General features: G+C 33.8%; 2 protein-coding genes across 3 annotated transcripts; both read left to right on the top strand.

The window, feature by feature from the left end:
• The first annotated feature begins 1,681 nt into the window (after positions 1-1,681).
• On the top strand, positions 1,682-14,746 carry LOC130807046 (vacuolar protein sorting-associated protein 41 homolog). Its single transcript, XM_057672326.1, has 19 exons — positions 1,682-2,058; positions 3,890-4,159; positions 4,252-4,431; positions 5,000-5,260; positions 6,591-6,723; positions 6,948-7,038; positions 8,195-8,297; positions 9,695-9,798; positions 9,874-9,967; positions 10,051-10,206; positions 10,302-10,364; positions 10,488-10,553; positions 10,776-10,976; positions 11,861-11,938; positions 12,019-12,138; positions 12,325-12,405; positions 12,506-12,591; positions 13,894-13,975; positions 14,072-14,746. The coding sequence occupies exons 1-19, from the start codon at positions 1,801-1,803 to the stop codon at positions 14,492-14,494; spliced, it is 2,850 nt and encodes a 949-aa protein (XP_057528309.1). The 5' UTR covers positions 1,682-1,800; the 3' UTR covers positions 14,495-14,746.
• Positions 14,747-14,883: 137 nt separating this feature from the next.
• On the top strand, positions 14,884-22,790 carry LOC130807047 (protein SYM1). Of its 2 annotated transcripts, XM_057672328.1 has the most exons (7): positions 14,884-15,678; positions 16,868-17,023; positions 17,833-17,965; positions 18,074-18,113; positions 18,591-21,283; positions 21,363-21,442; positions 21,952-22,790. In XM_057672328.1, exons 1-5 carry the CDS (start codon positions 15,400-15,402, stop codon positions 18,676-18,678), a joined length of 696 nt encoding a protein of 231 aa, XP_057528311.1. In that variant the 5' UTR covers positions 14,884-15,399; the 3' UTR covers positions 18,679-21,283; positions 21,363-21,442; positions 21,952-22,790. The 2 variants fall into 2 exon arrangements, with proteins under 2 accessions (XP_057528311.1, XP_057528310.1); XM_057672327.1 differs by lacking the exons at positions 14,884-15,678; positions 16,868-17,023; positions 17,833-17,965; positions 18,074-18,113 and having other exon boundaries at positions 20,574-21,283.
• The last annotated feature ends 679 nt before the right edge of the window (positions 22,791-23,469 follow it).

Here is a 23,469-nt window from a genome sequence, read left to right as displayed (position 1 = left end):
ATTTTAATGATGACTTGTAATTTTAAAGTGATTAATTTTTATATTTATAAAATGATCACATGTAATCTTTAAAGTTATTAATTATAACTTTAAAGTGATAACTAACAGTTTTAAAGTAATCACTCTTAAAGTCTTAAATTGGTTAGTTATAATTTTAAATTGATTACTTATAATCTTAAATTGATTATTAACAATTAAAATTTAATAGTTAGAGAAATAAGTTGATTATATACAGCCGTCTTATTGTAAGACTGTCTCATAAAAGACTTCTTGAAGAATTAGAGCACCTAAACTCTTGTTGTTTAGCAAATAAACTCCCCATATAACAACATTCTCCCATGCCACTTATATTTATGGTCCGTTTGGTAGGCGGTAATAAACGGTAGTAATGGGAATGAAAAACAAGTGTAATTTTGGTTGAAAAATCTCTTGGTTACCTTGATGGTCATACTTGTCCAACTTCGATCATCTCATTTTCTCCATAAGATTCATTCCAATGCATTACCATTGGGAGAAGTGGTATTAGGTGGAAATGAAAATTTGTAAACAAAAAAACTTTTTTGTTATCAAAGTTTCATTACTATAAAAATGATATGAAACTTTTGATAAAATTTTACATTATAAATTATTTTATTACCGCCATTTATTATCACTAACTAAAAGAACTGTTCATACATAAATACATAATTACATTCCCTAACTCTTTTGTTGGATAGCAAATTAACTCCACATAATACACTTACTTTTTATTTAAATAACAAAACACTCACCAACTTTCCAAAATTTCACATCAAGCTTACACTTAAGCGTCTTTACGTTGACATCAAAAATTACCAAAACCAACAAATTCTCACTTAAGACGGTGTTATTACTAGACAATTTTAATTTTAAAATATATTGTTCCCTTTTTTTAATTAAGTATTAAAAAAATAATTATTTTTAAGAAAAATATGACTATTTAGCAATGAATGCAAAGGGTTTGAATTTTATGTACGGAATTGAAGAGGAGGTTAAATGTATGATAAGATTCAAGAAAAGAGGTGGATTTATTGAGCTGTCTCAATGTAAAATTATTGTCTAGTAATGATCACTTTTAACCTTAAAGTAATCATTCACAAAAGTGATCACTCTTTATAATATTAAAGTAATCACTTAAATTATATGAACTTGTGCCGTCTCATACAATTTTTGCTGATGTAATGAATAAGATAATTAAAAATTAAAAATATATAAATTAAAATTATTTAATATTTAATACATTAGATATAGTTATTTTATCCCTTTACTGAATTCGATCTACCCATATATTGAGTTTTAAATTCTAGAGTTTGGAATCTTGTTATCAATTTGATGGTAAAAAATTATATGACATTATCACATGTGTTAGTTCTGCTAATACAGTTAATAATATCAAACTTATCGTGATTTCAAAGATACACCAAATCTAAAGACATCAAATAACGGTGTAATAGAGAGAATATTTCAATATTAAATCTCCTTCATAATAATCATGACTTTTTCAATATAGAATTTTATTTGATTAAAATTATTACGTACTTGATCGATTATTACAATGTCATATGACATTTTTTATCAATGAATTATTAGATACTTAAAAAAAATACATTAATATTTTTTTGAAAGAAAAAAGAAAACATTAAAGTTGACATAATGAGATGATGGTCTAATACAAATTACAATATTTGTTCAAATTCCTTTTTCTCTCTCTCAGGTTTCTCTTTTTTCTTCCAGTATCATCAATCTCAATCTCAATCTCAATCTCCATAACTCTCAATTGTGATGCAAATGTCTCCATTTCCTTCAGAAAATGGCGTCGATGGTGATGATGAAAGGGATGAGGAAGAAGAAGAAGAAGAAGACGATGTATCAGAAGAAGAAGAAGAAGATGAGCCGAAATTAAAGTACCAAAGAATGGGAGGAAGTTTATCTTCATTGTTATCTACTGATGCCGCTACTTGTATTGCTGTTTCTGAACGTATGATCGCGCTTGGTACTCTCTCTGGTTCTCTTCACCTTCTCGATTTTCTCGGCAATCAGGTTTTTGATTTTCCCTCCTTAACATCGTTAATTTTGTTCAATTTTGAATTTCGATGTGATACTTTAGATACTCCGATTTATGTTTTGTGAATTTTGTATTGCTTGTGAGAGTTATATGTTAAGTTATTATCCGAATTTCGTAATTATCTGATGATTTTCTTTTTTTTTTTTCGGAAATTGGTGGTTACTTGTTCAAAAATAACTATAACCTTTGCAATTGATTTGGGATGGAATATAGGTTGTTTCCCAAAAGGTATGATTGTATGCAAAAGACGGAAGTTTATTGATATGATTATTATTGTGTTGTTATGTGAGAGTGATGTATATTGATTAATGAGTGTTGGTAGTTGTTAATTGTTTGACTATTAAGTGGTAATACATGTTATACTGCTACTATTATTCTTCTTCAGAAACATTGTTAGTTGGTTGGCACCAAAAGAAGAAATTTATGTATTTCATTTTATCTAGGACAACAATGCCAAAAGGCAAAAGATTAGGGTGACTTGAGCTACATGAAGCAATAGCTTGGTGGTCTTCCATATTAATTTTTTCTCCCTTTATTTTGATTTTCTTCCATCTCAACTTACAAATCTTGATCTTTAGTGTCCTTTTTGGCTCCTACCTTGAAGGCCATCTTCAATCTTCCTGGCACGCTTTTTAACTGCTTCTTTATTTCAGTTTATCTGCTCCAAAAAATTCAATTATCCCAGAACTCGTAAAAATTAAGTGGTATAACAATTTTGTATTTTTTCTAATTTACCCCTGTTTGAAGTATTACTTAATTGTGCTTCTACTTCTAATGGTTTTTCCTTAAAAATAAAGGTTATAAGAAAAGATAATGTCTGACTTTATATGCCAAATGTTACCAAGCTGATTCAGGAGCATGTGATCTGTTCGTGACTTTAGATTTACTTTCTAGTGCGCATACCTCAGCTGTGTTAAGCTATAGGCCCATATTCTGCTTGCGTTGATGAAAATTTCATGGCCTACATACCCTCCTATTCCAACAGAAAAAAGAAAGGTTGTTCTTAAAGATGACCACCAACTCTACCATATTTAAGTTTTACTTCATTAACTTTATGATACTGATTAGTTCCTTATTGATTTTTTGTGCTCACATAGTAAACCATTATTCAAATTTAGCAGTATCATGAAAGTTACCACAATATCTAGAGGGGTTGTTGCCAGGGGGGGGGGGGGGGGGGGGGGTGGTGGGTGGGGGTGGGGGTTGTGAGTTGACCTGTGTAGCATATCATTTTTGTGATGGTAATTTTATTAGACCCTTAATCTCAAAATGTAAGAATAATTTGATGCTTTACAAAATAACAAATGATGGACAAAGCTGAATATGATAATTTTTGTTTAGTTAGAACTGAAGTTGGTGACTCGTTTGATTCCATTTGTTATGTCCTTTCCAAAGGTCTAAAGTTTCCAAACAAAGAGTAAAACAATGACCCTCCCTCTCCTTTTTGTTTTATTGTTTGGAGAGAGAGAGAGGGGGGAGTTGAGGGGTTTATAGCTTTTCTAAAGGTCTAAAGTTGGTCCAAAAGAAAGAGTCAGAAAATCACCCTCCCTCGTCTTTTCGTTTTTAATGTTTTGAGGAGTGTAGGTGGAGGGTGTTAAGTTTATAAAAAATGCATGTAAAACCAGGTACCTCCAACATTTCACACTTAGCTTCTACCTTTGAATTTCCTATTCAATTATCATCATTTGTTTATGTGTAGAGGTTTTTCATTGTTTTGTTATTATTCGAATCATCTTGCTTGTAGATAGTTCGATTTTTTATCCTAGAAGAAGTATTCACCTGAAAATATATGATTTAATTTTATAGGTGAAAGAAATCCGTGCTCACAAGGCTGCAGTAAATGACCTCAGCTTTGACATAGATGGCGAATTTTTAGGAAGTTGCTCAGATGATGGATCAGTTGTTATAAGCAGTCTCTTCACTGATGAAAAACGCAAATTTGAGTATCATAGACCAATGAAGGCAATAGCTCTTGATCCTGATTATGCAAGAAAGTCGTTAAGAAGATTCGTGGCTGGTGGATTAGCTGGTCAATTAGTATTTTACACCAAGAAGTGGTTTGGATATCAAGAGCAGGTTGAAAACTGTTTTTTTATGTTATGATAGTTAAATTAGATGCTTTAGTACATCGTGCTGTCTTTGTGACTATTGATGTACAATGCTTGCAGGTACTGCACTCCGGTGAGGGTCCAATACATGCAGTGGCATGGAGGACGAGTCTCATTTCTTGGGCTAATGATCTTGGTGTGAAGGTTTATGATGCTGCGAGTGACCAGCGTGTGACTTTTATTGAGAGACCACGAGGAAGTCCACACCCTGAGCTCTTGCTTCCACACTTGGTGTGGCAGGTTGTAATGTTTGTACCTTACGTTTATCATTTTAAGAGTTAATACTTGCCTTTTGAACATTTTGGTATGTATATATTGGGTCAAGTTCCAGTGAGAACCAAGCTTTATGAGAACCGTGAGAACCAAAATCTCCGATAAAAATGTGTTACTTTTGCAAAAAAAAAAAAATGTTACTTTTGCTTTTAGAAAAATCTGGTACTTTTTAGCAAAAAAGTATTACTTTCAGAAAAAAATATAAATACAAAGTAACACATTTTTTGGAAAAGTAACACCTTTTTATATAAAAAGTAAAACCTTTTTGTGAGTTTTTTTCAGAATTTTTTTTTAAAGTAACATTTATTTGCCTAAAAGTATCATTTTTTTTTCAAAAAAAAGTAACACTTTTTTGTCTAAAAGTAACACCTTTGTAGTAAAAAAGTAACACTTTTTTATTAGGCAGATTGGTTCTCACGGTTCTCATATAAGGATGGTTCTCACTTGAACTTCTTCCTATGTATATTAAAGGCCTGTTATATGTGTCCCACCTTTTGACTTCATGCTTTTTCTTACTTAATTTAGTTGAATTCAGGATGATACACTTCTGATTATTGGCTGGGGCACATCTGTAAAAATTGCTTCACTAAAAGGCTTTCAGCATGGAGGAGTCAATGGATCATATAAGCCTGTTCCGATGTCAAACATGAGGCAGGTGGATATTGTTGCCTCGTTCCAGACAAACTATTACATTTCAGGTGTTGCTCCATTTGGTGACTGTTTGGCTATTCTTGCCTATATCCCTGGAGACGAAGATGGAGAAAAGGATTTTAGTAGTACAACTCCATTGCGGCAGGTACTTCTTTATGATGATTATGGGTCTAAGGAATTTTGAGTGTCTAATCTTGTACTTTGTAGATGTTTGTTTTCTGTTTGAAATCTTCCGTTCATAAAGTCATTTTAACAAGTAACATTTTCTTAAGTTGATATCATGCTAATCTTCACTTCCGATTCACGGTTATACATGATAACTGATAAATGTTAATAGATTATTTCAGTGCAGTAACTCATCTCCCCGTGTGCTCAGCAGGAGTCCCAATTTAAGTTATTGGTATTTCTGTGGGGTCTAAGCTACATGAAATGAATATGTCTCCTCTAGTTATAAAAATTCTCATTCCATTTACAAATTTTCCTTGGTATCAAGTTTTTCTATAAGGTTTCTTCAAGTTGCAAAGACTCCTTTATTGTAATTTTATGAGGCTCTTTTTCCAATTTCGAATTTCTCCTGTCTTGATTTGCAACATCCTCCTGATGAATTAAGTTTCCCATTTTTTGGAATTTCTTCCTCATTGCTAATGACTGGGGTAACTATGATGTCACTCTTAAACAAGAACTTCAAACCATTTATACAACCACAATTATCATATCCTTCCACTGACCACCAACAAAAATGACTCTGTCCTACTGAAAATAATGACCGTCTGTCTCTACTATGTTCCCCCTTTGTGTTCTCTTCATGTTACACACCAGCCAATACTAAGCCTAAGAGTTTGGCACAAATCACGAAGTACTCTAGATGATTAAAATTCGGTATTTCAACTCTGTCATGATCGACTATGCCCCAAAGTTCTCATATCTAGAATCTCTGGCCTAATTTAAACAGCAGGAAGACCGAGGTGGTGTGAATGACTCGATGATTGTGGTGGTTAATCTCATGGTAGGTGACTGGCGAGTAGGTTATCAATCATGGTGGTTGAGAAATAGTGGTGGTAGCAGGTGTTAGTGATGATGCTCTCTTGCACAGTGTTGCATTTTGGGTCATGATGTTTTTATTGCTCACCGCTCATTTCTTAGGACTTAGGAGGAAATGGGAAGAGGGGGTTTCTAATGATGTCTTCTCTCCCTCTATTTTTTCCAACCAAACACATAATGAGGAATTGTTTTACTTGAACTTTCAGATTAATGATCACTTACTATATAGTAGTTTGGCTGCTTATTGCTAAGGGAATGTTTGTCAAAATGACATGGATAAATTCTGTGTTCTATTGCTCTCTAGTGCTGTATGTAATTGAGCATACAATTTTATAGATTTGACACTGGCTATCTAAAACTTTATATGTTTAATATTTGGTAAGTGATCTTGGATAGTGATGACTAAAATGCTTTATGTGTTGGCTCTTAAGTAGGCTAATGCACAAAGACCAGAAGTACGCATTGTTACATGGACTAATGATGAGCTAGCAACTGATGCTTTACCTGTCAATGGTTTTGAACATTACAAAGCAAAAGATTATTCTCTTTCCCACACTCCCCTCTCAGGTTTAGTTTATTTTCTCCTTTTCTCCAATATTTTTTTTAGTGTTTTATATTTTGTTCTTTTGTTTTGTGAATGTGAGTTTTTGTGTGTTGGTGGATGAGGGAGGGGAAAAAAGGGATAATTGGTGGATGGACATTGTTAGGTGTGGGATGGGACTCACCTTTTATTTTGAATAGACTTCCACTTATCACTCTACTTAGAATTCTGAGATATGTAATTGATGCAGGAAGTAACTATAACAATGGTCGATGGGCAGTAGGTGATGAACCTCTATATTATGTGGTATCCCCAAAAGACATTGTAATTGCTAAACCAAGGTGAGTTTTTCTTGTTCCACCTGCTCCCCTCTGTTTACAACCCTTCACGACAGTTCACGTCATCCCCTCATATCTCTTTTTGTTTTTAAAAATTGAGGTTAAATTTGATTGGAAGTGGTTCTCTTGCTGTTTATCTTGTTGTCTTTGTCTTCTTACTGTTTAAAGACACTGACGAAGATGATGGAAATGATGTCTCAATCATCATCTGACTTTAACTGTTATTGGTTTTGTTTTTTGCATTATTTACCCTCTATTTTTTGAGTTATATTTAAGTTGGATTACTTTGGGTTTGAAAATGTATAATCTTAGCAAATCAATGAGCTGTTTAATATGTCCATTTCTGATGCAATCAGAAGACTAGGGGTTCTAGGTTTCAGATTATAATAGAATTAAGTGAAATGTCTCACAAAATTTGTGCATTTCTTACATATATGAAACGGAGGTAGAGTTTTAAAGTTGTGGGTCAATCGGAAACTACCTTTTTGTTTTAATAAAGGGGTAATTGCGTACATTTGACCTCTCCCTTACCTCAAATTAGTGGGAACTATATTCATGGTATTGGGGCAATGTAATGCTGGGAATGAGCTGTTTAATATGATTATTTCCTAGATATACACTTACCCTTACTATCTAATAGTGTCACAGCTGTTTAATGAGGTGATTGTTTTGATGATTTTTGCTTGTAAGCTCTAAATTATACAATGAAAGTCTTCATTGTAATTACTCAGAAACATAAATATCTGTTAACTCTTAGTTATTTCCTTCAAACAAATGTATTTGCGAGTGATTTGACTTTGTACATTTGAAAAGCTACAGATGCACGAATAAGATAATACAAACTAGTTTGGACATTTATGCTAGTCTGTGAGCATGTGAAAAGTCACAATGTCATATTTAATGTCTTTCATGTTTCAACTTTTAGGTAACTAGGCACTTGCAGGCTTTAGGTTTATAGACAATCGTTGTCTTTGACTATATTATTTCCAGACTGCATGGAACTTTCTCTTGGAGTATAGAGGCCAGATAGTTTTTGCCATTGAAATCTAATTCTGAGGAACCCTATCAAGGGGTTCTCGATAAAAAATCATTTTGTTCTGCTTCTCCATAACTTGGTATAAGCTTTAATTTTGGTTGATATGAAACTGTGATTGATCAGGGATGCTGAAGATCACATCAATTGGCTTCTTGAACATGGATGGTATGACAAAGCTCTAGCTGAAGTTGAAGCAACACAGGGACGGAAAGAACTTTTTGAAGAGGTTAGTTTTCTTTATCGAGTTAGTATCCACATTCAACACGAATGGACACACTTTGCCCATTGGTCTTAATTGCCCTACACCTATCTTGAAAGCTAGTTTTCTGTTGTGAAGAAATCTTGGCTTTGATAATATAAGGATTTTTTGTGCTCTCCCTCGTCTATATCCCTTCCCTCAGTTACTGAAATGCCAAGATTTAACAATCATACTTTTGAATTGAGTGGCCTCTCATTTCCCCCAAATCTTCTTAAAAAATAAACAATAAGAAAAAACACATAGTCTATCCTGGGTTCTTTCTCTACACCAATGGTGCTCTCTGATCCAATTCTTGTGCTTCCCTTATCCCACTTTCCTAGGTTCTCCAGGCCTGTCCCTTACTTCCCATCACAACTTCTTCCCTTTAAGAATGTTAGTAGCTTAAATGCATTCTATATTTTTTGTTTCTAAAGGTGTTTCATTTTGTTATTCCATCAATGCTAACACACCTATCTTTTTGTATTTGTGCTTGCCAAGTATTATCCTTCGTTTTTAACAGCTACACTTCCCATAAAACGCACTCACATAAATGGTTTCAGTGCCTATTTAAAAAACAGTAGTAGTATTGAATATTGTGATTAATGTTGAGCATATTTCTTGAATCTTGATATTCACCTTGGAAGGTGGAATACCACAAGTTTAGAGGCTCTATTGAGACAATTAGTGCATCAAGTTTAGTAGGGTGTTTTTTTAATTTAAGTTTTTATTTTCCTAAAGGCTACATTTCGACTAGAATTTATGTATTGTTAATAAGAAAAATTTATTTCTTTCCATCTATCCCACCATGTTTTAGGAAGTTAGCATTGGTTTAAGACTCCAAATCTTACCATAGGACCACTCTACTTTTGCAATGAAAGATTTCTTGTTACTTGTAAATTCTATATCTTTAGCAATTGTACGGCTTATGCCTTCCCCTTTCCAGATTAATCTCTTTCTTGTCAAGTTTTCATGCATTAATGTGTGATTTGCTAGATTAAACCACTACACTACTTACAATCAATGACATAAACTCATAGTTAGCTATAGAAGCTTATTGTCGAAATTTTCTCTTAATCTTATCCTTCCATATCTCTTATTTGGTTCAATTGATTGTCTTAATACCTGATATCTTGATATGTTGATACCAATGCGTGGAAAAGGTGTCTGTTTCTTGCAATAGTAAGACTGATTCTTATGAGTTTATATAAATATATTTCTGTTTCATGCAAGAGCCTGATTGCCCCTTACATTAAAAAAAACATATAATATATCATTGAAATTGCCACAATTTTGAGTTTGAAAGCTTGACTTCTTTAGCAACTTTTTATAGATTTTTAGTTCTTGTCAGTTCTGTATAGGATCGTTATTTATGTTGCTATACACAGGTGGGATCAAGGTATCTTGAACATTTACTTGCTGAGAAAAGATTTGATGAAGCTGCGGCTTTGTGTCCCAAACTGCTCCGGGGGTCTGCTTCTGCATGGGAAAGGTATAATTACTCTGGTTCATGGTATTGAACTGATTTTTTTCTCCTTTGTTACTGAGGATTGGTTTCTTTTAATAGATGGATTATCCATTTTGCTCAGCTTCGTCAACTGCCAGTTTTATCCCGTTACTTGCCAACAGAGAACCCTAAACTCAGTGATGCTTTATACGAGGTTCGTTTACCATAAATCAAGTTACAAATTTGATCAATCGTGATATACTCAAACTCGTGTCTTTCATCTCTGTCATGATCCAGCTTGCACTTGTGGCTCTTGCAACAAATCCTGTATACCACAAGGATTTCTTATCAGCGGTGAAGTCTTGGCCACGGTCAGTTTATTCTCCCATGACAGTCTTGTCAGAGATAGAGCCCCAGCTCAGAGCTTCTTTGATGACTGACGATCTGAAAGACGTAATATACTCATTCTCTTTTCTTTTTTTTTTAATGATGTGCTTTTTATTTATGGTATGTTAGTGTTCTTTTATCGACTATCTTGGATACTTCAGGCACTGGCAGAGTTATATGTGAGAACTGGGCAAAATGAGAAAGCATTTTCATTCTTTGCTGATGTAAGTATGTTGATTTCAACATTAGTTCAAGCTTATCAGAAGATATGTTAACATGTAATTTTGTATTATCCACTATAACGCTTATTGCTTCTGCAACTTTTTTCTGGTTCGTCACTTCTACAGCTTTTGAAACCTGATGTTTTTGACTTCATTGAGAGGCATAATCTGCATGCTGCTGTTCGTGAAAAGGTACTGCAGTGTTCTCCTGAGTTTGGATTTTGATTTGAGTCGGTGGTGTACTTTGTTTCTAGATTGTCTTTTGGTGTTGAATTGTAATGTTTTATTTTAAATGCTTTGTACTTAATTTGAAGAAATTTTTGCACATAATTTATGTTGTTTTGGTAAGTGGTAACCATGTTTCCTTGGCCATTTGCATTTTTCTCTCTGAAATGTTTTCTTTATACATAACAGGTTGTCCAGCTGATGATGCTTGATACCAAACGTGCCACCTCCTTGCTGACACAGCAAAGGGATTTGATTACCCCATATGATGTAGTGTCGCAGCTTTCAAAGGCTGGTGATAAATGTGATTTCAGATACTTTTTGTATCTGTATTTGCATACTTTGTTCGAGGCCAGCCCCCATGCAGGAAGGGATTTTCATGACATGCAGGTATCATGGAGATCATGAAACCTGTTCCTAATTACTAATATAACATGTATATAATGACAACTTTAAAACTCATAATAATAGTTTTTTTGGCGGTAAAGTTAATTCTTTAATAATTACGAGGTCAAAAGTTCAAACCTTTGCCGCCCTTGATTTTTAACCTAAGTTATGGTTTAAACTTTTAACCTAAGTTTATAGTTCAAATACAAAAGAATTCAGTTCTTCTGTGATGATTATCTTCTCCCTAATATTGTCTTTGTACTAATTATCTAGGATTTCATTCCCTCTAATTCCTTCTTCTCTTTTCTCATTCAACCTGATTCCCAAACTCCAATGTAATTCGCACGATATAACCATATAATTAATTCATTCTGAAGCTTATATTTAAGGTTTCAGCTCTCCTCTTTTCTGTATTTGTATTTCTCAGGTCAAAATTGATCCTGAGAAAATTGTGAAGAGTTATTTTCATTTCTTAGTTTCTCCATCAGCTTTTAGTTCTCTTCATTTCGATATTATTTTTAGAATTTATCTATCAGCTGCATACTTTAGCTGTTATATTTTCTGTGGTCTTTGTTTCAGTTTACCTATCAGTTCACAGCCTTTTATATGCTCCCATTCACGAGACTTAAGATTTCATCTTTTACATTTTCCACTATTGTTGAAAATCAATGGGTATTAGTTTGCAGCAGTGAGTCTATAATTTTTCATGTTCTTTAGCGGCCAGTGCCCACTATCGAATCTCGCCTGTTTATAAGTGCAGTTCACCATTGCGTTCCAAACTTTCAATTGTTGAATTAAGCTTTCAAGTATGAGCTGGTAGTAGCAGCGTGTAATTTAATTGAGTTGTTGAATGCCTGCTCTTATGGTTTCTCAATTTTTGCTAATAGGTGGAGCTATGTGCAGATTATGATTTAAAGATGCTACTTCCTTTTCTTCGTAGCAGTCAACATTATACTCTGGAGAAGGTAGCTGATTCTTTGAGCTACTATCTTAAATTTGGATTTACTTCATCATGAAATGCAAAGTAATGACTTCTTGAATGCAGGCATATGAAATTTGTGTGAGAAAAGGCCTAGTGAAAGAGCAAGCATTCATTCTTGGAAGAATGGGAAATGCAAAACAAGCCCTTGGTGTTATCATTAATGAATTAGGTGATATAAAAGAGGTAATTTCCTTCCGTCATTACTTTATTAATTTCCTTCCACCATATAATATAGTTTCCCTGTTATTTATTGACTAAGCTGTTTATATATTCATATTTTTGTGGTGTGTGACAACATGGTTGTGTATGGTTTTCTGTTTGAGTATCTTTTTGGTAATAAATGAGGAGGATTGCTGTTCACACTTGCAGGCTTTAGAATTTGCAAGTATGCAGAATGATGATGAAATATGGGAAGAATTGATCAAGCAATCTACCCAAAGGCCTGAAATGGTATGTTTGTGTTGTATTCTAAAAACTATGTCCACTGATGCTTTCATGATGAAAATTGTCTTCTCTATTTTGTCACATTCATCCTTTTTCCTGTTTTCAGGTTGGGATGTTGCTGGAGCACACTGTTGGCAACCTTGATCCTCTTCATATTGTAAATGTTGTTCCTGATGGACTGGAGATACCTCGGTCAGTATTCTCCTATCCTTGTGGTATAGCTGCATATAGAGTTGCCCCTTATTGTTAGATTACCGAAATTAGATTGTCTTTATTAGTGTGACTGTTTGCAGACTGCATTTTGTGCCAATTCCTGTTTGTCTTTATAGAGCTCCATCTGCCGCTTTTCCTCTAACACCTTTGTTTGTATGGAGGGACTTGGAGGGATATATTTTCCGTTTTTGGATAATGATGTTAGAGGGAAAGGATTTGGAAGGAAGGGATATACTCCCTTAACTTTGTTAATCCTTAAATCTCTGTAAACGTGAAAGATTTGGAAGGAAATGTTGTATTGACTATCTTCTCTCTTTATTTTCCTCTCCTCACATCCTAAACAAACAAGAGGGGCTCCTTTTTTATAGCCTCTCCTTCCTTTCCCTTCCCTCCCTTCCCCTTCCCCTTTCCTTCCCTTCCCTTCCCTTCATTTCCCCCTTGGACTATTATCCAAACGCAATGTAAAGTGTAGATGTTGGAATGTAATCCTCTTTCAGGTTTTTGCTTTTGCCTTCTCCCCTTGCCCCCATCCCTCTAATTTCCCAATCTTGTGCATAGTGAAAAAGCAAGCCTGCATCGCATCGCGTTGGTTGCATTGTAAAGGTGTAAAAAAACGCATTTGGGTCGTTTTGTGGGTCCGATATTTGGCATTATGACAACTGCATCCACATCACTACAATAGCAATAATGCACTGTAGTCTATTTGGGGAACTTATCCTTAAAATACCGAGTTTAATTGTATGCTTTTTCTTAAATGATTGTGAAAATTCAAAGTTGATACGATTATGCTACAAAAGACTGGAGATAGTTGTTCCTTTGACTCTTTGATAATATGGTGCGTTGTGGGAATCGTCATCGAGAAAAACCATGGGATTTTTGCGCAGTTTTTGTAAATGTTATTTTATTTTTCGTTTTGTGCAATAAATGTTACATGTGCTGCTTAAGAGGTTTTGTTAATGGTTGATGTAGCTTGCCTTTTGTACAGCAAGAATTCAGATGATAAAAATAAGACCGCTATTTCCTAGTGAAGTTTTGGATTTCTATGGTTTTTACTTTTTAGTAGTCATGTAAAAACTGTTCTACCAAAAATAGAATTAACATCTTGTTAAAATAGTTATACACGTGTAAATTCTTAGGTTTTCATTTTTTTGTTTCAACTCGTGGATTTGAGATTGAAGTTTATTATACCTTTGCTTTAAAAAAGCTCACTGTTTACTGTGATTCTTTTCTTTGGGGTCATTATTTTTTTGCTTTTCACCAAGGTTTCATGACAAATTTCAGGCTTAGGGATCGTTTGGTCAAAATCATTACCGACTATAGGACAGAAACTTCACTTAGACATGGTTGTAATGATATCTTAAAGGTAATCTTTCAATTCAATGGACTTTGATAATGCTGGTTAATTGTTTATATTGTATTTCCAACGTTATGAAATTACTCTTACTTTGATGGGGAACAGGCCGATATAGTCAATCTTTTGGTTAAATATTACAAGGAAGCAAGACATGCGATTTATTTAAGCAACGAAGAAGATGAAGCAAGAACAAAGAGAGATGATAAGAGGATGGCAGATTCCCTAACAAAAGCACCAAGTCTGAGAAACATGGACTTGAAGTCCAAGACTCGGGCTGGAGGCAGATGTTGCATGTGTTTTGATCCTTTTTCTATCCAAAGTGTATCGGTTGTCATTTTCTTTTGTTGCCATGCTTACCACATGACTTGTTACAAAGATTCACTCAACACGTTTAATGATGAGAAAGAAGCTCGGAATGGTTCTCTTGATTTCGGGTATGATGATTATGATGATGATGAAGAGAACGATGAAAGTCAATCGGATTCCTTGCGAATGAGGTGTATTTTGTGTACTAATGCAGCAAGATGACTCCGATGTTGGACGAGGTGTTTTTGTTGTATCTTTTATAATCTTTTTCTTGTTTTTATGTCTTCTCATTGGTTGATAGATTCATTTTTCGAGCGAGAAAGAGAGAATTGTTCACTTGCTTGTTGTGCCGCTCTTGTGAAGGCAAGGTTTTTGGTCATCCAGCTTGAATGTATATTGTCAAATATTATTAATGGCATCAATTATTGTAGTGATCTTGTTTGATCATCTTCAAATTTGTGAAGGTGAAATAAATTGCTTTTTATTTTTAAGAATTAAAAATAAGTTGGAGAGGATAAGTCTTATTAGTCTTATTCTTTTGAGATCTCCATGAATCAAATATTGGTACACCAAATAAATTACATGTTAGAAATGTAAAGTGAGTGTGAGTGCTAAATAATATTTTCATGATACTTATCATTTGTAATGGTTCCTTAAGTTGAGGGATATTTTGGCCTTATTGGACAAGTGGAAAGATAAAAACAATAAACAACAAAAGAAAACAAAAAATAAAAAAAAATATTAGGACTTTAGTTTAAAGAATTATGGTGTCATCTAGCGATCACCTTAACAGAACAAAGTCTAGAGCCACTCTGGACCTTAAATGAGAAATTGTCCCCAGTATTTAGAGGATATAAAACAAAAACTATAGTTGATTTTCTACTATCTACAACTACAAGTAGTGATTTGTTTTTCGTAACGTATATAATTTTAGCCATATGAGATTTTGTTTGATTTGTCTTAATGTAAAAATTATTCATATCAACTTTTTATAATTTTTAATAATACTTTTTAAGCATTGAATAAGTGCATTGAATAGAGCGTATAAAGTAACTGGTACATTAATACTAAATTAGAGGTAGTATTTATTAAGAAAGAAAATTACTCCATCAACTAGAAGTGAAACAATGGATGCCTTAGGTCTGGGAGGTTCATCTTCATGGTGGAGCAACCATCCTTTCAATAATATCCGCCATAGACAAAGAGGAAGAAAACCTAGAAACAGCAAGCACAAAGCTTCTTCTTCAGAGTCTTCAGTTAAGCCAAACACAGGTTTCCATTTCCCATTAAAGCAAGCTCTGACTGCTGGTTCTCTTGCCCTCGCTGGTGACACAATTGCTCAACTCCGACATCGTTGGACTTCTCTCAACCAAGAATCTGAATCTCTTGCCGATGATTCTCATAAGGTTTTTGAGTTTTGATCTCCTCCATTTCTCCTTTTTTGAGTTTGAGCCAATTTGGCTGTCAATTTTTTGGGGTTTTATTATCTTCTGAATTGTAGTTTTAGTGGCTAAAAGTTCTTGATTTGAAGAATTATTTCCCCCCTTTTGTAGTCTTTAATTGTTATATATATTTACTTGGCTACAAATTGTTGGTTTGAAGAATGATTTTCCCCTTTTGTAGTCTTTAAATGTTTTCTGTGATGCGTTGAAAGGAGACATGGATAACGAAAGCTGGAATTTATACGGGTGTGTAATGAGCTGATGCACATTGCAGATTATGATGACTATTTTCCATCACATTGTTAGTAGTTTTGTTTTATGTATGTGTGCTAATTGAGGTATTTTGAAGCACGATAGACTTTGGCAATTGACCCTTTACAAAGAAAGAGGGAGATTAAAGGGGGTTGTACTATGACTATGAGGTATCAAGGAATTGATATGGATTGGTATAGGAGCAACTATAGCTGTTTGGTGAGGAATTCACTTATTTTGTGATGGCTTTATGGAGATAGAAAATTTATCATAGTGTGAAAAACATAGGTGGTGACCGTCTGGACGTTTCTATGTGGTATAGTATGTAAGATTAATTATCGACGTTTTTGAATGTGCCTTATAGAAGGGAAAGTAGGACATTTTGTTTGCTCAAAGTATTTCCACTTATTAGGTATTTACATCCTCACTTAGGCAAGGTTTAGGATGATGCAAGTGTATACAATTTTATCTCTAACTTATAATTGAAGTAATGTTTAGTGTTTCTTGGTCATACGGTATCTGCTTATGTGCTTCTTACACGCCTTCTCTCACACGGAACTGTGAGATAGCCATTTTCAGCTTGTTTTTTTCACTTTCCTCGCAGCTAAATGTGATTTGTTTAGTTTCTTTTTATGCATGGATCAAAGCCTTTCTGTGAGAATGGTAGCATGAGGTTGAAGTTTAAAATACAAGCCCAACTATTTTACACACAAAGGCACCTGGGATTTGCTAGAATACTTTTGTTGGATTGCTTATTTTATTGAAGGTGATCTAGAGTGCCATGCAGGCTGATGTTTGATCAATACCTCATTGTGGGTGTTTGGCCATATCTTATGTGATATATTATATACACTATGCATTGTCATAATTTAGTTTAAAGTTTTGACTGTGGTTGCTGCAGGATATTATCCAAAGGCTTCTTCAAGATCATGACTGGATACGAGCCCTTCGTATGACTTCTTATGGGTTTTTGCTCTATGGCCCAGGATCATATGTGTGGTATCAAACGCTAGATAAATATTTACCTCAGCCGACTGTTCAAAACCTAGTATTGAAGGTACTTCTTCAAGTGTTCTTATTGTTTGTTTACTTTGTTATTTTTTGGATTTGTTTCTTCATCTACTTTCAAACATAGTATTTTCTTATCTTGAATGGTTCCTGGGATTTGCATGTTCTCTTTGATAAATTGTTTAATTCAGTAAGCACACTATGTGGGTAATAACCAACACAAACATTGATAAAGTAAGGGATGTTTGCTAATGGAACACTCTTCTTACAAAGGTGGCTCAAAACCAGATTTTTTGGTTCATTTGTGCCAAGCTCTACACGCTTGTTTGATTATTTCACTCATAATTAAGCTCACCGATCCTATTAATTCGTACTTTACTCACAAGAATGAAATAAAAACAGGAAGATAGCTTTTGCAAACAAATTGAAAACTCAATTTTATAATTTGAAATTCTGTTCATTACTGAGGTTGAGCACATTGTCACTTGATTCGCGGTTTGCTTTGATTCATTGTACAAATTCAGATTTGTGATTCGCTAGTTTTTAGATTTCCTGTTCGCTGGGTTGAAATGTTTAGTTCAATTTTTAAGTTTATGATTTGTTTTAGTCATATTATCTCTAAAAACATAATCTAAAAAAAAAAACATGATACCCAAACATAATGTAACCTTACCCTTCTTAGTAATAACAAAGATATTATTTCCAATTGTCACAAACGAAAAACAAAACTTCTTAGAAAAACCTTCTTTTGTTACACTAAAAACCTTACCCTTAGCCAAACTGTGGATGTTCTTGAAAAGACTGAATTTGGTTCACTGTACATTCGAAACCTGAAGTTAATAATGGAACAATGTTTAGGTTGTGTTGAATCAAATAATTCTCGGTCCAACAGTTATTGCTGTTGTATTTGCATGGAATAGTTTATGGCAAAGGAAGCTGGCTGAGCTACCTAGTAAATACCAGAGGGATGCCTTTCCTACACTACTAATTGGTAACTTTCTAATCCAATTGCTTTTACTTCTATGCTGATATGTTTTGAGGTCGATATATACTATTCAGCTTACCTGGACTCTGATATATGATGTGTATTTGATTGCAGGATTTAGATTCTGGATTCCCTATAGTGCAATAAACTTCGGGTATCACTTCCTCTTTCCTTATGATTACAATATCTACAAGGGAGAATATACTTCAAAGCTATGTTACTTATACTCATATACCCATGTCCGACACGAATACTTAAACCAAGTGTTGCACTTCGATATTTCATGAAAAAACCCCAAAATTCTGAATCAAATTGAAGTGTTTTAAGTGACCTACCTATGCCCGAGTTTCAAAGATCCGACATGGGTACTTAAGTTAAAGTGAAGAGCCCGAGTAACTGAGCTTTAAAGCTAATTACTGGGTTCTCAGATAAGTTGAGATTTCTATGGAGTAGAATTCAAATTTTCTGCTACCCGATTACGTTGATTTTATTCTTTTTGATATCCTTTGACAATTTACTTTCACGATGTGGTTTGAGTTTCCTTTTGTATTCTTTAAAACCCAATCTGCTCATCATTTTTTTCACACCCGTCTTTATACTGAACAAATTTATTTCCTGTCGATTATTGTAGGGTTATTCCTCTTCATGCACGGGTGGGTTTCATGTCATTGGGTTCCATCTTCTGGAACTTTATCCTATCTTCAACAATGAGCAAGTAACACTGCTTACAAGATCATGATCCTGCCCTGAGAAATATTTTGCAACCCATATGGAGCTTTCTATAACCGGTGCAGCTTTGCATATCCTGACGAGTTTCCTGTATTTCTAGCGGCTGATCGTACAGACTGCTCTAGATTGAGAATCTTAAGCCTGAAACAAGGTACTTAAACAGCTTCAAATAAGCCAAGTTGAGAAGTATCGCTCTTCGTTGTTGTTATTGGATAATTTCGGTACACAACTCGAAGCATGAGCCAATTTCAGAATAGGAGATAGAGCCAATTTCAGAATAGGAGATAGATTTCTTCTTTTTGGTCGGATTCCTCATGTTTGACAGGCCAGGTTCTTTTGGATATTGCTTTGCTTTAGACTGTAATTGCTTTGGCAAGTTATGTTCTCAACTTTGCTTTCCATTTACCTCTACTATACCCGTCAGCTTTTGACCATAGTATGGAGTAATATGGACATATAAGATGTAAAACATAGTACAATACTTCATGACCCTAATATTATGAAGGCTCCATTTGGTACTTGGTCATAATAATAATGCAAAAATAAGGATGTATCGTATTGGCTGTATCGTAAAGGTGTTCAAATTTACCAAACCGATATTACTCGTGAGTCGTGTCGTAAAGGTGTGAAAAATTCACATTATAGACCTTTTCAAGCGATATTTCAGGGTTTAGGCTGAAAAATTTACGGTTTCCGTTATCATGTCGTCGTGTCTGTTACCACAACTGCGACCTTTATCTATTTTTGCACCATGGTCATTATTAGATGCTAGAGAATGAATTTTAGCATAAGTTTTCATAGAAAGTATTATGTCATTCTCATGATAATGAAACTCTTATTCTTATATTTGTGTTTTCTTTGTAACTATTTATTACCATCTACTACCACTCTTTAATTAGTAATGGATTTGAATAAATTTTGTGAAGTGAAAAATAATTAGCGCAAGACAATTATGATCGTAATTCATGAAATTGTTAAATATTTTATGATTCAATACCAATAAACAAATAAGTAAAAAAGTGACTGAGTTTAGTAACTAATGATGATTTGTATTATAGTTACATGTAAATGCTATTGATTTGTGAGAGTTGTAGATCCTTAAATTTTCAATATGCAGGACCCATCAAAGGATGGAAGATAGGAATAGTCACTAATGAAGGAATTAGCATGTGTTACATCTTAGTTGAGGGACTCATTGGCCGTGATCTCCTTTATGAGTATGAGTTGTCGTCGTTCTTTCCTTTTCAAATTTTGCTCATAATTTTATAGACAGGATACACTGGATAAGATGATAATGATGAGCATGTTCATCTGAAATTTATACCCATGAGTTTGAGCCACCCCTTCTAGCAAATGTGAGCACTTTTCGTAGTGTACGGGGCAAACTCATAAGAACGGAGGAAGTATTTGTTACGAGTTACAAAGTCCTTGAATAAATAGATAGCCCGTCTTGTATGACACCGTCTAACCGTCACGGGTCTATATAAAAAGCCCATTAGTAAAAAACATTAAGAAAACAATGAAAATTGAATTTTCACTTATATAGGAAACTGTTTTTTTATAAATAATTTAGGCTGAATCAATTGAAGTCGTCTCACGGTGAGATCACAATAAAGAATTAGTGATAGACATTTGCTAGAGAATCAGATCGACCACTTTTTTTTTGTAAATGTCGTATGTTTGATTCTTACCTAGATTTCTCCTATTCTTAACCTACCATGTAATAAAGAAAAATTACAAATTGCAAAATTAGAGTGAGAGGGGAATAGATACCTTTCTTCTGAATTGCTGGTTTCACATATGAAAAGAACCTTCTCTTTGGGTATGCTATTGGTGATTATCAATCAACATGAGATAAATAATATTTGTCAGAACTGATGACTTCTTAAGGATTTGGAATCTTTCTTTGAATTGAGGCACTTTTCATATTAGTTTGTCCCCATTACGTTTTTTAATTCTTATTTACACATATTCTGTCATTCTTTATAACAAGTTTTTTTCTCTAATTTTATATTAATTTTCAGTTTACTTTCGGTGAATTACCTATTATAGCAGGTCATCGAGTTACCCGTGTTTACTCTAGGCAAATACCCTTAAAATTGAGATATTTATGGTTAATCAATAGGTGAGATTATTGTAGGAAAATCATGAAAATATTGAATTATTCCAAGTAATTTATTTTTTAGTACTTACTCCGACTGTCAATGTTACAATCTCTTAGATACAGAAAGAGCATCCATCAATGTCATTTTCTCTTGCACTCACAATGCATTACAGGGTATCTTTCTATTTCAGAATATAAACTTTCACTTAGAATAAAATTGCACAACACTAATTTTTTTTTTAAAAAAAAAAAAAAAAAAAAACCAATTTGAAGAGACATCATACTATCGTCCATTTCTTTTTAATAGCTACACTTCAGAAGACGAGGATAGTAAATCGTTTCTTTTTAATAGCTAAGAATCTCCTGCACTGAACTACCAAGTACAATATTTGTGTTGCTTGAAAGATAAGAGAAATTAAGGTGCAATGAACAGGGGTAATAGTAATAGAGATGGGCTACTCAGATGGGATCAACGTTACAATTCTCAATATGTAAGGCGACTTCTTCATTTGTTATGCTTTTTTTCAAGTTTTACAAGTCTTATAAACACTATTTGATGTATGATTGCAGAACCAAAGAAATGGTGCACCACTTGGATATAGGTCGTTTGAGGAAAGACCACCTATCTTACGACCCTCGAGTTTGACAAGGTACGTCAAGTTTTTGACATTATGAAGCTTTCGCTTTCTTTTATGGTAGTCTCTCCATCCCTTTGAGTTCTACATACTGCCACATAATTTGCTTATTTTCTCGCGATTCGCAAATCGGAAAAAATGAATTGTGATTGGTTTTGGGCTATTCTTGGACAAATTTGAGCGAATTGCAAATTCAAAAAGCGAATTAGCTAGAAAATCATGTTATACTTGTTTGACACGCTTATTGTGAAAAGCTCTCACATTGATTTAAAGTGTGTCAAACTCAAATGGTACACCCAGATGAAATATTAAATGTTTTGTTGAAGCAAAAATGTGTGGGGATCAATTTTTGATGAGATAGATAGTATGATAGTCATAAAGTTCTTTTTCTACCGTTTTTGAGTTATGTGGAATTCATATGGATGACCACGAGAACTGATCTATTGGTTCATGTAGCCAGCCTCAATGCTTATTGTCGTTAATAGGGAACTAATACAAGCCTTATTGTTTTTCAAACATTTCAGTGTTCCCTTGGATCCTCTTCCAGCAACTCGAATCATCGTTGTTGGCAACAACACGGGGCATGGAGTGAGCCCTATGTTTCCCTTACATTCACAACCGCAACTGATACCTAGATTCATTGATCAAGAAAGCACCCGTGTACCTACACAAACGGATAACTCAAAGCTAACGAAAGATGAACAAGAAATGGCCTTAAAGAAACTCAAGAAGGAAATCTACAATCCTATGCCTAAGATCCTTGCAAGAAGAGTGAGCCTATACTATAGAGACCTTAACAAAGGAGTTAATACAAAGGCGTTTGATAAGCACAACGATGAAGATCGAAAAAGTTGTACGGTTTGTTTAGAGGATTTTAACCCTAGAGAAGAAGTAATGCTTACACCTTGCAATCATATGTTTCATGAAGAATGCATTGTACCTTGGGTGAAGGATAATGGATTGTGTCCGGTTTGTAGGGCTACATTTTATGAAAGAAGACAAAATGACTTAGATTCAAGCAACAACACGCGGGTTGTTCAACTTCGACCTGTTGGTCAGCCTGTTCAGTTTCATGATGATTTGTTTTCTCTTATTCGGGTTATGGATGAATTTATTCCTTGGGGACTTTAGACTTCTATAGCATTTTCGAGGTTTTAGCGACAATGAATGCAAGTTATTGTATTACAACTTGATCCTCAATGATTTTAAGTTTGCTATATACAAGTAGTTAAAAAGCTCTCACATTATAAATTAATGTGTAGCAAACTATAAGAGACAAAGGAATATGTGTTATACAATGGTTGAGTAATTTATTGTACTTCATACAAGTTATGTAATGTGTCAAAGTAAAACTTCTACGGTATACTATCAAATATGTTGGGTATTTATGTATAAAAAGGAATAATATTTAGAGGTAATATAAGAAAGTCAATATAGTAGTACTAGTTAGAGCCTAGCCTAGGTATGGACATAAACAAAATGTGGATTAACTTCCACCTAAAACACCTTTTATAATGTATTAATTAATGTTAAAGTAAGTTGATGGTTGAGGCTTCAAGATATGTTATATACTCTAACAATTAATTAATTATAGTTAGCACTTTTAAAGATATTGTAATTTTCAAATCTTAATTTATTGTTAATTTGTCATAGCGGTCGAATATTGATTTGCATTATCATTAGTTAAATAAACATCTTGGACCTCTAAGCATTAATCCATGGACCAATATATTACTTTTGTGATTATGACTTTGTGACACTTTTTTTTAGTCTAGTTTTTTTATTTAACTACAATTTTCATTTATGAAAAAATTTACATCATTTCCTTTAATTATAATCTACATATTTTAATTCACTTTCTATATTATTAACATAACTTAAATGGGCATATCATTTTTTTTTTCTTCATATAAAGTCTTTTGTTGCAATCTACAAGGGCGTTATTGAATGATGGTGTCAATCTTATGAAATTTCATAAGTGAATTTATTTGGATTATCTCTAAAGAAATACTTTAATGTCCTAATGAAAAAATTAGTGTTTT

This window comes from Amaranthus tricolor, chromosome 2 (genome assembly GCF_026212465.1).
Source record: "Amaranthus tricolor cultivar Red isolate AtriRed21 chromosome 2, ASM2621246v1, whole genome shotgun sequence".
Taxonomy (NCBI): Eukaryota; Viridiplantae; Streptophyta; class Magnoliopsida; order Caryophyllales; family Amaranthaceae; genus Amaranthus; species Amaranthus tricolor.
Note: the sequence above shows the minus strand (reverse complement) of the source record. Positions and strands in the feature narration are given on the sequence as shown.